The sequence below is a fragment of the Ursus americanus genome, chromosome 11 (assembly GCF_024610735.1).
Source record: "Ursus americanus isolate L20-20 chromosome 11, mUrsAme1.1.p, whole genome shotgun sequence".
Lineage (NCBI taxonomy): Eukaryota > Metazoa > Chordata > Mammalia > Carnivora > Ursidae > Ursus > Ursus americanus.
This window is the reverse complement of record NC_142137.1, coordinates 45,814,996-45,827,883: the sequence shown is the minus strand read 5'-3', so window position 1 is coordinate 45,827,883 and position 12,888 is coordinate 45,814,996. Positions and strand designations below refer to the sequence as shown.

The window sequence follows — 12,888 nt, the reverse complement described above, 5'->3', positions numbered from 1 at the left end:
CACTCAGTGTGGAGTCTGCTTCCCTCCCCCTCCCACTGCTTCTCCCCTCCATTTTGAGCACACACACACTCTCTCTCTCTCTTTCAAATAAATAAATAAATCTTTAAAAAAAAACTAAAATGGAATAGAAACACATAATTCTTAATAGATATAATATTTTGTTAAGGCTAGTAGTGGAGATTGTAAGTTGGTAGATATCAATAAAGTCTTCTTTTCAGAAATTTAGCTATCTTACATTTTCTAAAGATTTTAAAAGACATATTAAAGGTAGGGTACTCGGAAAATAGATAGTGGGTTATAATTCTTCCTTACCAATCAGATACAGATATCTGTACTTAAAAATACTCTTATACAATATCTCATTATTTTAAAAGCTCCTAAGTATGACTAATAGGTGTTTAAAATGAGATGGGGCGCCTGGGTGGCACAGTGGTTAAGCGTCTGCCTTCGGCTCAGGGCGTGATCCCGGCGTTATGGGATCGAGCCCCACGTCAGGCTCTTCTGCTATGAGCCTGCTTCTTCCTCTCCCACTCCCCCTGCTTGTGTTCCCTCTCTCACTGGCTGTCTCTATCTCTGTCAAATAAATAAATAAAATCTTTAAAAATAAATAAATAAATAAAATGAGAGATAATATATTTGGGAAGTACTGATACTGTAATTTGTAAAGCAGCACATTAATGTAGGCTTTTTTTTAGAGTAAAGTTCTTTAGTTAAAAGTCTGACTTTCTACTTTATAAGCTACCTAACAAGATAGATACAGATACTGTTATAATGTACTTCTTATATTGTGTTCTTTCTCTTTACAGAGAAATGGTATTATTTTTTCCATAGCAAACTTAAAAAATAGTAAATGTGTATTATTATTTATTACCCCTTCCCTCTTTTTTTTTTTTTAAGTGTCTATAAAGATATAAATGTCCAGATAGAGAAAGAAGAAAGGCTACATGTACCCCAAGCCCTGGGAACTGGACAAAGTCTCAGGGGACAAATCCTCTTCATTTATTCAACTGACCTCCCAATTGTGGGATGCAGACAAAAGGCTCCCACCACCCCACCCCCATATCTAAAACATCAGACATCCCACAGTTTGGCTTTGGCTTGAGTCATCCTCCTTTCTAAACGGCCGCTGAGATTTATTTCTCAAAGCTTGGTTGCCCCTTGTGAGTGAAGAACTTTCCATGTAATATTTGTTCAATATTTATCAAAAAATAGAATCTGAAACTTTTTTTTTTTAAGTGGACTCCACGCCCAATGTGGAGCTTGAACTCACAACCCTGAGTTTAAGAGTCCCATGTTCTACCAATTGAGCCAGCAGGTGCCCTGAAATTTTCGTTTTCATAGAGAAAATTTAGAGCCAGTCTATAATATAGTGATTTTTATCAAACTATTCATCAACTGGCAGAGTCGTAACTTAAATCTTTTCGTTCTTTCACTATAATGTGTGTTTTCACATTTTAGGCAACAGAAGCAGCAGTATACTAATCAACTTGCCAAAGAAACGGATAAGTACATTAAAGAGTTTGGATCTCTGCCCACCACCCCCAGTGAACAGGTATCGAGCCTTAAGGCATGTTGTTGATGAATTGAATGTGAAAGAAATCACATGCATTGTTGGGTCTTTGAACTGTTATGCTAGCAAGGAAATTAAGGGGGAAAAATTGTATTTGAGATTAGTTCACAGAACACAAAACTATATTTAATTGCCCAGGTAGTATCCTGTGGTTCAATAAAGCAAAAATTATTTCCATGCAGTTGCCCTGACCCATAATTAAGCAAGTGTTCAGAAAATGCTTCCTGAGTAATTGTTTCCTGGCCTTCCAGGGCTGACTCAGTGAGACATGCACACTCATTCAAGATGTGAGGTTTCCTAGGGGCGCGTATTTATTTCCTTGCTGATTATTTAGCGGAAGTTATTTCTTAGGTGAGAGTACAAGGTTTTATTTTCCTAAAACGAAAACACAAAGAACTACTTCAGAATAATCTCAAAATCATGGCCCAGTTTTTAGGATGAAAATTTGAGGTGAGAAATGCAACATTATGGACCTTTTGCCTCGAGATAGTAAATACACATAGCATTTGAACATGTTGTCAAAATGTTATTGAGATGTAATCAGTAGGGCCCGTAATTGGAGCGTGAGCGAGAATTTCAGAATAAAACGAAGAGCCAGCTAGTGGTGAAACAACTTTTGTGAGTTCTGTAGAACTTCACAGCTTGATTCTAATAGGTTTCTCCCCCTTTCCTCTAGCGTCAAAGGAAAATACAGAAGGATCGCTTAGTGGCTGAATTCACAACATCACTGACAAACTTTCAAAAGGTCCAGAGGCAAGCTGCAGAGAAAGAGAAAGAGTTTGTTGCTCGAGTAAGAGCCAGTTCCAGAGTCTCTGTAAGTATTTAACAAGGCGTTACACAGTGAATGTGATGTTCCCGTGAGAGACTACAGTAGCTTTTTTCTAAGTCATAAGGATCTGTGATGTCTTGGAAATCAAAATCTGAATATTTGTTTTCAGGTTTTTCTGCTCAATTTTAAGACAGATGGTAGTTATGTATTGCTGTGGTTATTTTCTCCATGTCATAGAACCAAAGATTACAGATTATTACATAAAAATATGGAAGCATGTTGTCAGAAAAGACTAGGGGTCAGACCCTGAGTGATACTCCCACATTGATTTGCACTAGGGCTCATGTAGGGAACACTACTCCTGGGTTATATGAAGATGACAGAAATGAACAGAGTCAATGTATTGTGGAATACTGAAAACGAGTACAAGCCTGGAGAAAATAAACAAAAGGATAACTTAAAGTGAAATTTTGAGTTAATCTAATTTTAAATTAGCTTCAAAACTATTGCAAGTTGTTTCCTTGTTCCTTAATGTAGAGATTCCAGGACTATCGTACATTTTAATCACGTAACAGTAATTATTTGGCCCTTGAGAATATGTAATGAATTCCTTCCTTCTCAGCTTAGGATACAATTCTGTTATTACTCGAAGCACTTGACCTAGAAAATGAGAACAAAAACATTTCTCTCTCTACATACACACACGTGCACATGTGTACATAAATCAGTTTAGATTGTTATAAGAGAAAAAGTGAGTGTTGGTGTTTTTTCTTTGCCCCTTCTCAATCCATTCTATTACTAAATTATTCAGGGTGGTTTTCCTGAGGACAGCTCAAAGGAAAGGAATCTTGTGTCCTGGGAAAGGTAAGAAATACAGAACATACAGATCAAAAGATAATTTTTCAAATGTATTTTATACGTTATGGTCCCTAGAACAGAATGAAAGCTTTCAGTTTATTATATTCATGACTATCCTAAGTTATTTATAAATAGAAAGCAATAAATTTGAAATTTTTTTCAAAATAATTATTCATGAAGTCTATAAATATATAAAATATTCCAATATAGCAGTAATACTTTGTAAATAATTATTTACCCAAGTAAATATGATTGACTAATAAATTATTTGATGGAGATTATTTCCTCCTGTGACGTTGAAGTCAACCACAAAGAAATACCCAGTTGCCAAATTAAATAATACCTAAAAAAAACCCACAATGAAATGAAACATGAATAAAGGTTGATTAATATTTCTGTTATATTCTTAAACTTTAAGAATATAAATAAGAAGTTAAAGCAATTCTCTAACTTCGAAGAAAAGATACTCTATTTCATGTTTCATAAATAAGGAAAGAAGTCCCGTTAGTTTAATACCATTCCTTTTTTTCCCCGTGTTCTGTTAGCCAAGCCCAACCGCAGGTGCAAGTGCAGGATGAAGAAATCACAGAGGACGACCTCCGCCTCATTCAGGAGAGAGAGTCTTCTATTAGGCAACTTGAAGTAAGCCTGACGTGGCAGTTGGAGGGCCACTCTGTTCTCCGCGTGTTTGTCCTCAAGATGCTTAGACGTGCTGGGGGAGGGGCTTGAGAAAGAAAACTAAATATATCAATGTGGCATTTTGTATAAATGAGAATAATTCCCTTTTTTAAAATAAATCATGTTAGAATTCGTGCTAAAATGAGAGAACATACATCCCTCATCTTTGACTTTTGGTTTTTATCCTGTCACATCATCTCAGGTCCTTAGCACGGAGAAAATCTCAGTCCAGACGTGTCTGCTCAGGGAGTCTAGACGGCTTCCGGAGCACATGGGGTACCTCAGAGCCGCATGGATAAGACATGACAGGGGTTTTACAAGTATTCGATTCTCTGTAGTATGTTCGGGACATCAGAGATCTGAAGGGTTAATAAGCCTTCGTTCTGTGGAACCTGCCTACTCCCTACCTACCTAGAAGGTGGGCTGTAGCAGCTCACCATAGCTACGATTTGTTGAGCGTTTTCAAGCACCGTGTGATAAATTCTTTGCATTATCTCATTTAGTCCTCCTAAAAACCATGAAGTAGTTAGCTGTGTCTTCATCATCACCATTTTATAGATGGGGAAACTAAGGCACAGGATGAATATGTAAATTGCCCCCCAAATAGAATATTTTAACTTTACTCTTTAATCGGGCAAAATAATAGTTACCATATATTATAGAAAAGTAAAGTTATAATTTATTCATTGCTTTTCCATTGCATAATCAAATTTATTAATGTGAGACTTTAAATTTATACCTGACGTTTTATACTTTTATAATGTCAAATTGATGTGTAAGTTTTTACTAGAAATAAATCATAACAGTGATATTTTATACTCTTAAGAGGAAATACTGCTAGTGATAACAAAACTATCAGATTACATAAACATAAACTCAGTGACCCAGGGCCCTTCTCTGTTATAGATTCCTGGTTTCCATGCTGCCTCACTTGGTATTTTTAATGTCACAAGCTTACTTTTAAAGAACTGGTTACAGTTATGAGTAACTGTAACCAGGGCATAAGGTCGTCTTACTTAGGATTGTTTCTAGTCAGTTTCCTGATATTTCTGAAATTTATAGATGCATTCTCACTTGTGTCTAAGTGGTGGTTTGGGTTGTTTGGTTTTGTTTTTGTTTTTTTTTAAATTTTCCCCTTTTGTGGATCGGGGGCTGAATTTCTGGTTATAGTAACACGTGCCTTTTTCTCTCAGGCTGATATTATGGATATCAATGAAATATTTAAAGATTTGGGAATGATGATCCATGAACAAGGAGATGTGATAGGTAAGCCCCACTGGGGTGGGAGCAGGCTACATGCAGTTTACCTGCGGTAACCTCTCAAGCAAGAGTAACCCCTGACTTTCTTGGACCCCCTCGAGTTAAAAGCACAGGCTCTACCAACAGACAAAGCCCCACTGTTGGCCTTATCTGAAACAGATCTCATCTTTGGCTCCCACTGATTGAATCAACCGGCTTCATTTATTTCTGAAGCCCCAGATCTCACCAGAGCCTGCTGTTGCTGAGACCGTGGAGGCAGCCCGTAGTCTCTCTGCCGCCTGTTTGCTGGACCCCTGGTTTCCATCTCAACCCCTGCTAATTCTCACCACACCAAGCACTTTCTGGGAAGCCTTGCTCTTCATAATTGTGCATGCTACCTTGTCTTTTAGATCAGAGGGAATAGGTAGCCGTTTGCCTGAACATGTATCCCAGGGTCTTTTCGGTACATTAATTTAGTATTACTTGGATGCGAAGCATTCTTTTACAAATTCTTTAAAAAAAAAAAAAAAATGAGTGACTAAGACTCCCTGTAAGTTTTAAATGTAATAGCTCTTCAGTTAAGGTGTAACTGTCAGCACTGATCAGTGTCCTGATCATTTTTATCATTTAGAAATATGAAGATATCAGTGGTTGTTTCTAAAGATAGATTTCATACATTTTCTGAATTTGGTTCATTGAAATACTTGGACCTGTATTTTACTATAACTATCATTTGTCCATTCTTACCCTTCTCTGTAGCCACAGTAGATCATGGGGTGAAATTTCAAAAACCGATTCATTCGTTCATCCGGTAAACATTTATTGAGTGCCTGCTATGCCCGGGCACAAATCTAGGCATTGGGGATTTAGCCGAAATTAAACAAGAGGTGAAAGACCCGGCCGTCATGAATCTTATAATCTAATTGGAGGAGAGAGAATTTTTGAAAGAAAAGCAAGTAAATGCTGATAAGTGCTATCGGGAAAATAAAGTGGGTAGTAGGATGGGGCTGCTGGTGGTAGAGAATGTTACTGCTTTACTAGGGTGGTCAAGTAAGACCTTATGTCAGGTAACATTTAGTGAAGACTTCATGGAATTAAGGGAACAAGTGAAAGAAAGTTTTCCAGGTAGAGCAAAGGGCAGGTGCAAAGGCCTTCAGGCAGAAGCACGTCTGATGTTTTTGGGGAGTGAAATGAGCAAGAGGGAGATGGAGATGACGGTTGTTTTTTTTGTACCCGTGTTCAGCTGCAAGGGTGCAGGTTGGGGTGTTGTCACGTACGTCTTACCAAGGTAGGTGGCAAGGGAGCCGAGGGTGAGCGCAAGAAGGCGTGGCTCAGTGGTGGCCCAGGGGATCTCAGCCGGGTGAGGAGGAAGGTGAGGGCGTGAGGTGTGTTGAGGGACAGTGAAACAGTGGTAGGGTCAGTGAGGTCGGGGTGTTGGAGGGCGAGTGCTAGACAGGTGGCAGGTGATGCTCAGAGTGAGGTTTGAAACTGTATAGAGAAGTTGAGGTGATCGGTAGTGACGAGGCTGGGATATGGTCATGGAGGTGGGTGGCCTGGGAAGGGAGAACAGGCAAAGTCATTGAAAAAGTGTGGTCAAGGCCTGGACGAAGGCAGGGTCTTAGCAGGTCAGCAGTTGGCTTGCAAAATTGCCGATTTATATAATGGAAGCTTCGAAGGGTCCATGAGTGAATCAGGGCTAAAATATACAAAGAGTGAAGGAAGGACCGTGGGGTCTATAAATGTCTGTTGCAGGGGCGTCTGCTACAGGGGGCTGGATGCCTTTGTGAGCGTGAGCTTTAAGCTGAGCGTTGGTGCGGAGAAGGGAAAGGCTGTGGTCTCAGGCTGCGGGGGCCACGGGTCCCACCTCTAGGCCAGAGCAGCGAGGGAGGGAGAACTGTTGCCACTGAAGACGGCTGCCTGAGTCCTCGGGAGGGCTCGGTTTTAGCACCAAAGTAGGTTGATGATGACCGCAGAGCAAAGGGTGGTTTCCGTACGCTGCATTGACTCTCAGGAAGAGTCGCTAGATGTTTGGGGCCGCACTGACCATCAGAGCACACAAACTCCATAGTACTTTCTGGAGGTTACTTTTTTTTAAAGCTTTTAAGGTTACAGTGTTTAATGTTTATCAAGTTAAATTTCTACAACTAGCAAGATAACATAGGAGCTACTAGGACTCAGATCGCATCCTAGGGAATATTTACTTGGCGATCCCAATGACACCACAAGCCAAACGACTCCCAGGGTTTCCTGTCTGTGGACTTTCTTCATTGCCACCTTTGCCCAGGTCATCTTGTTTCTCGTGGACCGCCATTGTGTCGTAATGAGGACGGTCCAATTTCTCTTCCGATATCTGTGTGTTTGGATCATTCGAAAAATAGTGTAAGGAAGACTCAGAGCCAGTTTAAAAAGAAATTCACCTTTGCCCAGATACTGCCAATGTTAACACTTGAATAGGGAACATGTTTGGTCTTATGTTGCATGAAATCTTGTGATTTAGACAGCTCTCTTGCTGGAGCATCGGCACACGTCTAACAGCTTTGTGTGCGTGTGTGTGTTTTATTTTAAAGACAGCATAGAAGCCAATGTGGAGAATGCAGACGTGCACGTCCAGCAAGCAAACCAGCAGCTGTCAAGGGCAGCAGAGTATCAGGTAATACTAACCTCAGTGAGTTGTCTTGTAACTTAGGCTTTCCAGTCTGTGTGTGTGTGTGTGTGTGTGTGTGTGTGTGTGTGAGAGAGAGAGAGAGAGAGAGAGAGAGAGAGAGAGAGAGAGAGGGATTGATCAGGTATAAAGTGGCTGGAGACATTAAAATTTAAAGTCCCATGGAAGAGAGGTCAGAGATCCGCTGGTCTGTTTAAGCTGGGGTTAGTCTGTTTCCTGTTTATTCTCAGGGTTGAACCAGAATTGTGGCCCCAGGGATGGGAAGTTCAGTGTCTCGAGTCCCGAGGGGAGCAGGAGACAAGACACCTGCAGGCATGTCTGCCAGCTGGTGGTCTCTGACACTATTGTGACCTTCCAACCCAGAAACCTCTTTGAGACTTTCTTTCTCTGTTTCTTTCACTGTTTCCTTCCACCTTTTCTTTCTTTTTTGTCTGGGGCACTTTGCAGTAAGAAGGCAAAGATCTTTGCTCTAGAGAGTTCTCATCAAGTCCTATGGAAATTACGTTCCCTTGGAGTGCCCTTGATAACTAGGTATTGTCAGCTTTCAGCAGACCCTTCATCAGGAATGAATGGATTTCTTCAGTGGATCAGGTTAATACAGGGAGTCTGTAGATGGGACAGGTATAAAGCACATCAGAGTACTACACAAATATTAGGACCATGAACTATGAATCTATCATACGATGTGTAGAAAATAAGAATGAGGCCAGGCTCTTTGGGAACCCCTAAATGCCACCATAGCATTTGATTTCCCTCTTAAAACTCTTTTTTGTTGTTCATAGTTATTATCTCAGACTGTGTTGCCTTTTTCTAAAATATCTAAGATAGATGTTTTCAGTTGCTTTTCACTTTTCTCATTCACCTCAGAAGTCCCCTTTCATTTCAGTGCCATTTTTCACCACACAAATCACTGCAGACTTAAGGATCCATAGAGGACGGTGGAGCCGCATAGAGATTGCTGGGTACGGCCAGCTGTACTCAGTGCCGTAGTAGCTGAGGCGCCTCTACCTTCTGTATGCCTGTGGTTCAGGTATGCAGCTGGTAGAATAATGTCACAGACAGTAGGTGTCATTCATGAGTAGTTGAACACACACACACACACACACACACACACACACACACGATAATCTATAAAGGCCAACAGCCATATCTGCTCAAACGTGGGGTTTCGCAGGATTTATCAGTAACTAGGTTTACGTGTTATTTTGTTTTGCTTTTGGAGTTTGGAGGGATGTAGCTATATCTGCAAGTTTTACTTTTCCCCTTCCCTTGGGGCAGGGCAAACCCTGCAGCCACCCTGGGGGAAAGGAGCACATCTTCCCAGGCCACACCTCCGTTTCTGGAGCTGCCCCGCACTAAATCCCACGGGGGAAAGTAGCTTCCCTGTAGTTCTCCTGGGAAGCCTTGATATTAAACTCATGCGTCTGCAAAATAGGCTGCTTCTAAATAGTTTGGGCGAACCATGAGTGGAAGGGAAGCTGATAGGTACTCTTATCATTGCAATCCCCTGGGACCTCACCACCCCACACTCGGGAGGGTGCCCTGCGCCTCAGATAACCTGTAGCGGGGGGATGCCTGAGATTGCTCTGACAGGTGTATTACACCTGTGTCTGTGGTACTCAGGGGGAGTCTGGGGAAACTATGTAGGCAGGATGATCCTGAAACTCTGGCGGAGCGGTGCTTCACGTAAGCAGTGTTCAGTTGAAAAAATTGCTGAATATGTGGTATACTGAAAGTCGTCATAGTTTTCAGGAGAATTTCCGAGTCAGAAATCTTTCCGTAAATTTTATGGTACTACTAGTTGACAAAAAAAATGTACACACTTCTCAACTTTGTAAGAAAAAGGATTCTGGGGCGCCTGGGTGGCTCAGTCAGTTAAGCGTCTGCCTCCGGCTCAGATCATGATCCCAGGGTCCTGGGATCCAGCCTGTCGTCAGGCTGCCTCTCCCTCTCGCCCCTCCTCCTGCCGTGCTTTTTTTGCTCTTTCTGTCAAATAAATAAATAAAATCTTAAAAAAGAAAAGAAAAAGAGAAAGGATTCCTGCATGTCGATGTGAGATATGCAAGCCTTGAAAAAAATACGGAAATCTACAGCTGGGCCAGGAATGAAGAGTGGAACAAAACTGTTAACCTCTGTATTTTAAATGAGTGCATTGTGATTTTTTAGCTCTTTGTTTTTTATTTGTATGTTGAGATTTTATTTATTTATTTTTTAAAGATTTTATTTATTTATTTGACAGAGATAGAGACAGCCAGCGAGAGAGGGAACACAAGCAGGAGGAGTGGGAGAGGAAGAAGCAGGCTCATAGCGGAGGAGCCTGATGTGGGGCTCGATCCCAGAATGCCGGGATCACGCCCTGAGCCGAAGGCAGACGCTTAATCACTGTGCCACCCAGGCGCCCCTGTATGTTGAGATTTTAAATGCAGTTTCCACTAATATTAAAGAATGGGAACTTTGGAAACTAATAAATTCACTTCAGGAAACATTGCCAAGCATTTACACTTGCTGATATTTTCAGAGAACTTATTTTGAAGAGCAGCTCTTTGATAAAAGTTAGCTTTTAAGCTGTTCATAGTTTCTATACACAGGCCTGCCTCAGTCTATCGCTTAAGTCAGTAACTTTCATTTCTCTGTGTCTCCTTTTTTAAGCCCCACCACACCCAGAAATATGACCAACAAAAGTTGAATAATTGGCCCCTGAATTACCTCATTAATTTCAAGAAGACTGTTTTTGAAAGACTAGGGCCACTTGTATTTGAAGAGAGTTTTGAGAAGCAAAAAAAAATACAGCCGAAAATTTGAGGGCGGTTAATTACTATTGATTTTGCTCTAGAAATGAAGCAAGTGGTTTTCAGTTGCTATAGAGACGCTCCAGTACATCTGTAAACGTGTTTTTTGTTTTTGCATCTGCAGCGCAAATCCAGAAAAACCCTGTGCATCATCATTTTCATCATTGTCATCGGAGTTGTAATTCTCGGGCTCATCATATGGAAAGTGAAAGGCTAAATTATGAAGGAGCGCACTACTGCACTACATTCTCTAAATTATGTAGGAGGGTTCCTGTAATCATGGATCGGGTTTTTTTTTATTATTATTTTAAAGGTACTCCATAAAGGATGGCTCCCATACTTTGTTATTTTCATTTGGTGGGGAAGTTTCCTTTGGATCCAATCTGATACGTTCTAACACTGAAAGTTTTTCTCAGTATGACTGCTGGCATTACGTTTGTCCACGTTGTATATGCCTTTCATGTGTAATTTATTTACCTGTTAACTTGGCTCTTGGAATTAGTAAACATAAAGGTGTGCGTGTGTTCCGTGTGCATCTGCCTCTCACAGAGAGATAGGCACCCAGATTGTTCCTTCAGTTAAAGCTCTCAAATTTAATCTCGATTTGGGTCAGCAGAGGAAATAGTCTCAATAACTTAAAAAAAAAATTATCGTACCTGTTTGTGATGTTTTTGGGTTTGTTTTTTTTTTCCTGGTTCAGAGCAGCACAAATTATCTATTTAACCTTTCTTTTGGTTTTCTCTTAAGACCCTTGTTTACTCTAAATAAAATCAGAGAATAATTTCCTAGAGTATCTCATACTCCCGATGTGTATATATTAAGCATTTGCTGTAGATTGCCTAGTAAAATACTAAGGATAAATTGTTTTTACATAGGCCCTGTTTAAGTCTGATGTTTGCTGGGGTATTTATAGTCACTATAAATGTTTAATGTAATTTGAAGGAAGAGTATGAAAAATCAGTACCTATCGCGTTATAAATCTGAAGATCCCAACTTCTTATTCTGCCATGTACTTCCACAGCTGTTACTGTGGAATTAATTACCTTCCCTTAAGTCCTTTAGAATAATGGCTACGTGTGTATCCTGGGGTCAGAATTACTTTGGGGGAGCAACTTTCCCAGAATTACGGTTCTGAGCACTAACACTGAAAATTTAATGTTTACCTTGCATACCATTTTGACCACCCTTCATTAGAAAACAGTTTGGATGTTTGCCAATTAACTCACTTGCTTTTTTAAATCAATGTTGTTTTAATGCACTAATCTCAATACTGTAAAGAGGATTATCTTCGTTTATAGTTTGTATTTTATAATGTTCTTACATAGCAGTTTGATCGTGAAGTCAGTGTTTTACATGGCAAAGCTATGAGACTTCAAATGGGAACAAATAAAATATTAAGTAAATTGTATCTTTGCAACCAAAATAAAGATGATTTTAAAAGCGTCTGGATAGTTCTGTTTCATGAGGACTCTGCTTCTGCGGGACCAACACTTGACATAATCACACAGCAGCCCTTCTGTCTTTCTGGAGTACTGGTTTATTCGGTGTTTTATTTTGGCAATCTTAGAAAGTTCTGCTGCTGGCAGAAGCTGTCTTGCATGTCAGCAAAACGCCATATTGTTTTTTTCTCCACCAGAGACTGTAGAGCCTGTTCTTGTGAGTGAGTGAGTGGAAACTTTGAGACTCGGTGTTCACCAAAGCAGTTTGCTGTAGTGAACAGGACGGGCCAGGCGGGGAGAGGAATTTATACGAATGCTACCTGTGCTGAGGTCAGTGCGAGCCTATCGGGGCCTGTTTGAACGTGTTCTTTCTCTAAGACCACAGAGAAGCGTGTGATAAACCTGTGTCTAGGGCTGCATAAAACTCCCAACAAAAAACTCCCACACATCAGTTCAATTTTTTGCCACGGTCGTACTTGATAAAATGTCTATTCTCATATAGCCAAATGCCCTTACTCTATTCACTTCAGGGATGAGTTCCCAGGAATAGAAGAGCACTTAATTCTTTTGTGCACGATTTTAGCACCTTCATTTAAAGTGTAATAGTTTATAAATTATTTTACCTGGGACACAGATCAGTCATTAAAAACAGGAACTTCAGTGGTTTGCATTCTTTTAAGAAACATTGATTTTTGAGGGAAAATTTTACCCCAAAATATTTGAAACACAGTAGTCTTGATTTGAAAAAAATAAAAGGAAAAACATAGCACAATAGCCAAGGTTTTCAAGTTCTCGAAGTTTTCCTTTAGGTTAGTCGTAGAATCGCTTTGAAAGGTGAAGCTCACACTACGGAAAATACCATTGAAGGTGTTTTAATGACGGTC

The 12,888-nt window shown here is 40.3% G+C and overlaps 1 protein-coding gene across 2 annotated transcripts in view; it reads left to right on the top strand.

Annotated features, from left to right (window-relative positions):
* STX7 (syntaxin 7) overlaps positions 1 to 12,008 on the top strand; it is a 44,496-nt gene extending 32,488 nt beyond the window's left edge. For both annotated transcript variants that reach the window (XM_045805540.2, XM_045805539.2), the window contains 7 exons: positions 1,459 to 1,552; positions 2,247 to 2,384; positions 3,151 to 3,203; positions 3,743 to 3,839; positions 5,069 to 5,141; positions 7,682 to 7,764; positions 10,690 to 12,008. In XM_045805540.2, coding sequence (XP_045661496.1) covers positions 1,459 to 1,552; positions 2,247 to 2,384; positions 3,151 to 3,203; positions 3,743 to 3,839; positions 5,069 to 5,141; positions 7,682 to 7,764; positions 10,690 to 10,782 — 631 coding nt within the window. In that variant the 3' untranslated portion in view covers positions 10,783 to 12,008. The remainder of the gene's footprint in view (positions 1 to 1,458; positions 1,553 to 2,246; positions 2,385 to 3,150; positions 3,204 to 3,742; positions 3,840 to 5,068; positions 5,142 to 7,681; positions 7,765 to 10,689) is intronic.
* The last annotated feature ends 880 nt before the right edge of the window (positions 12,009 to 12,888 follow it).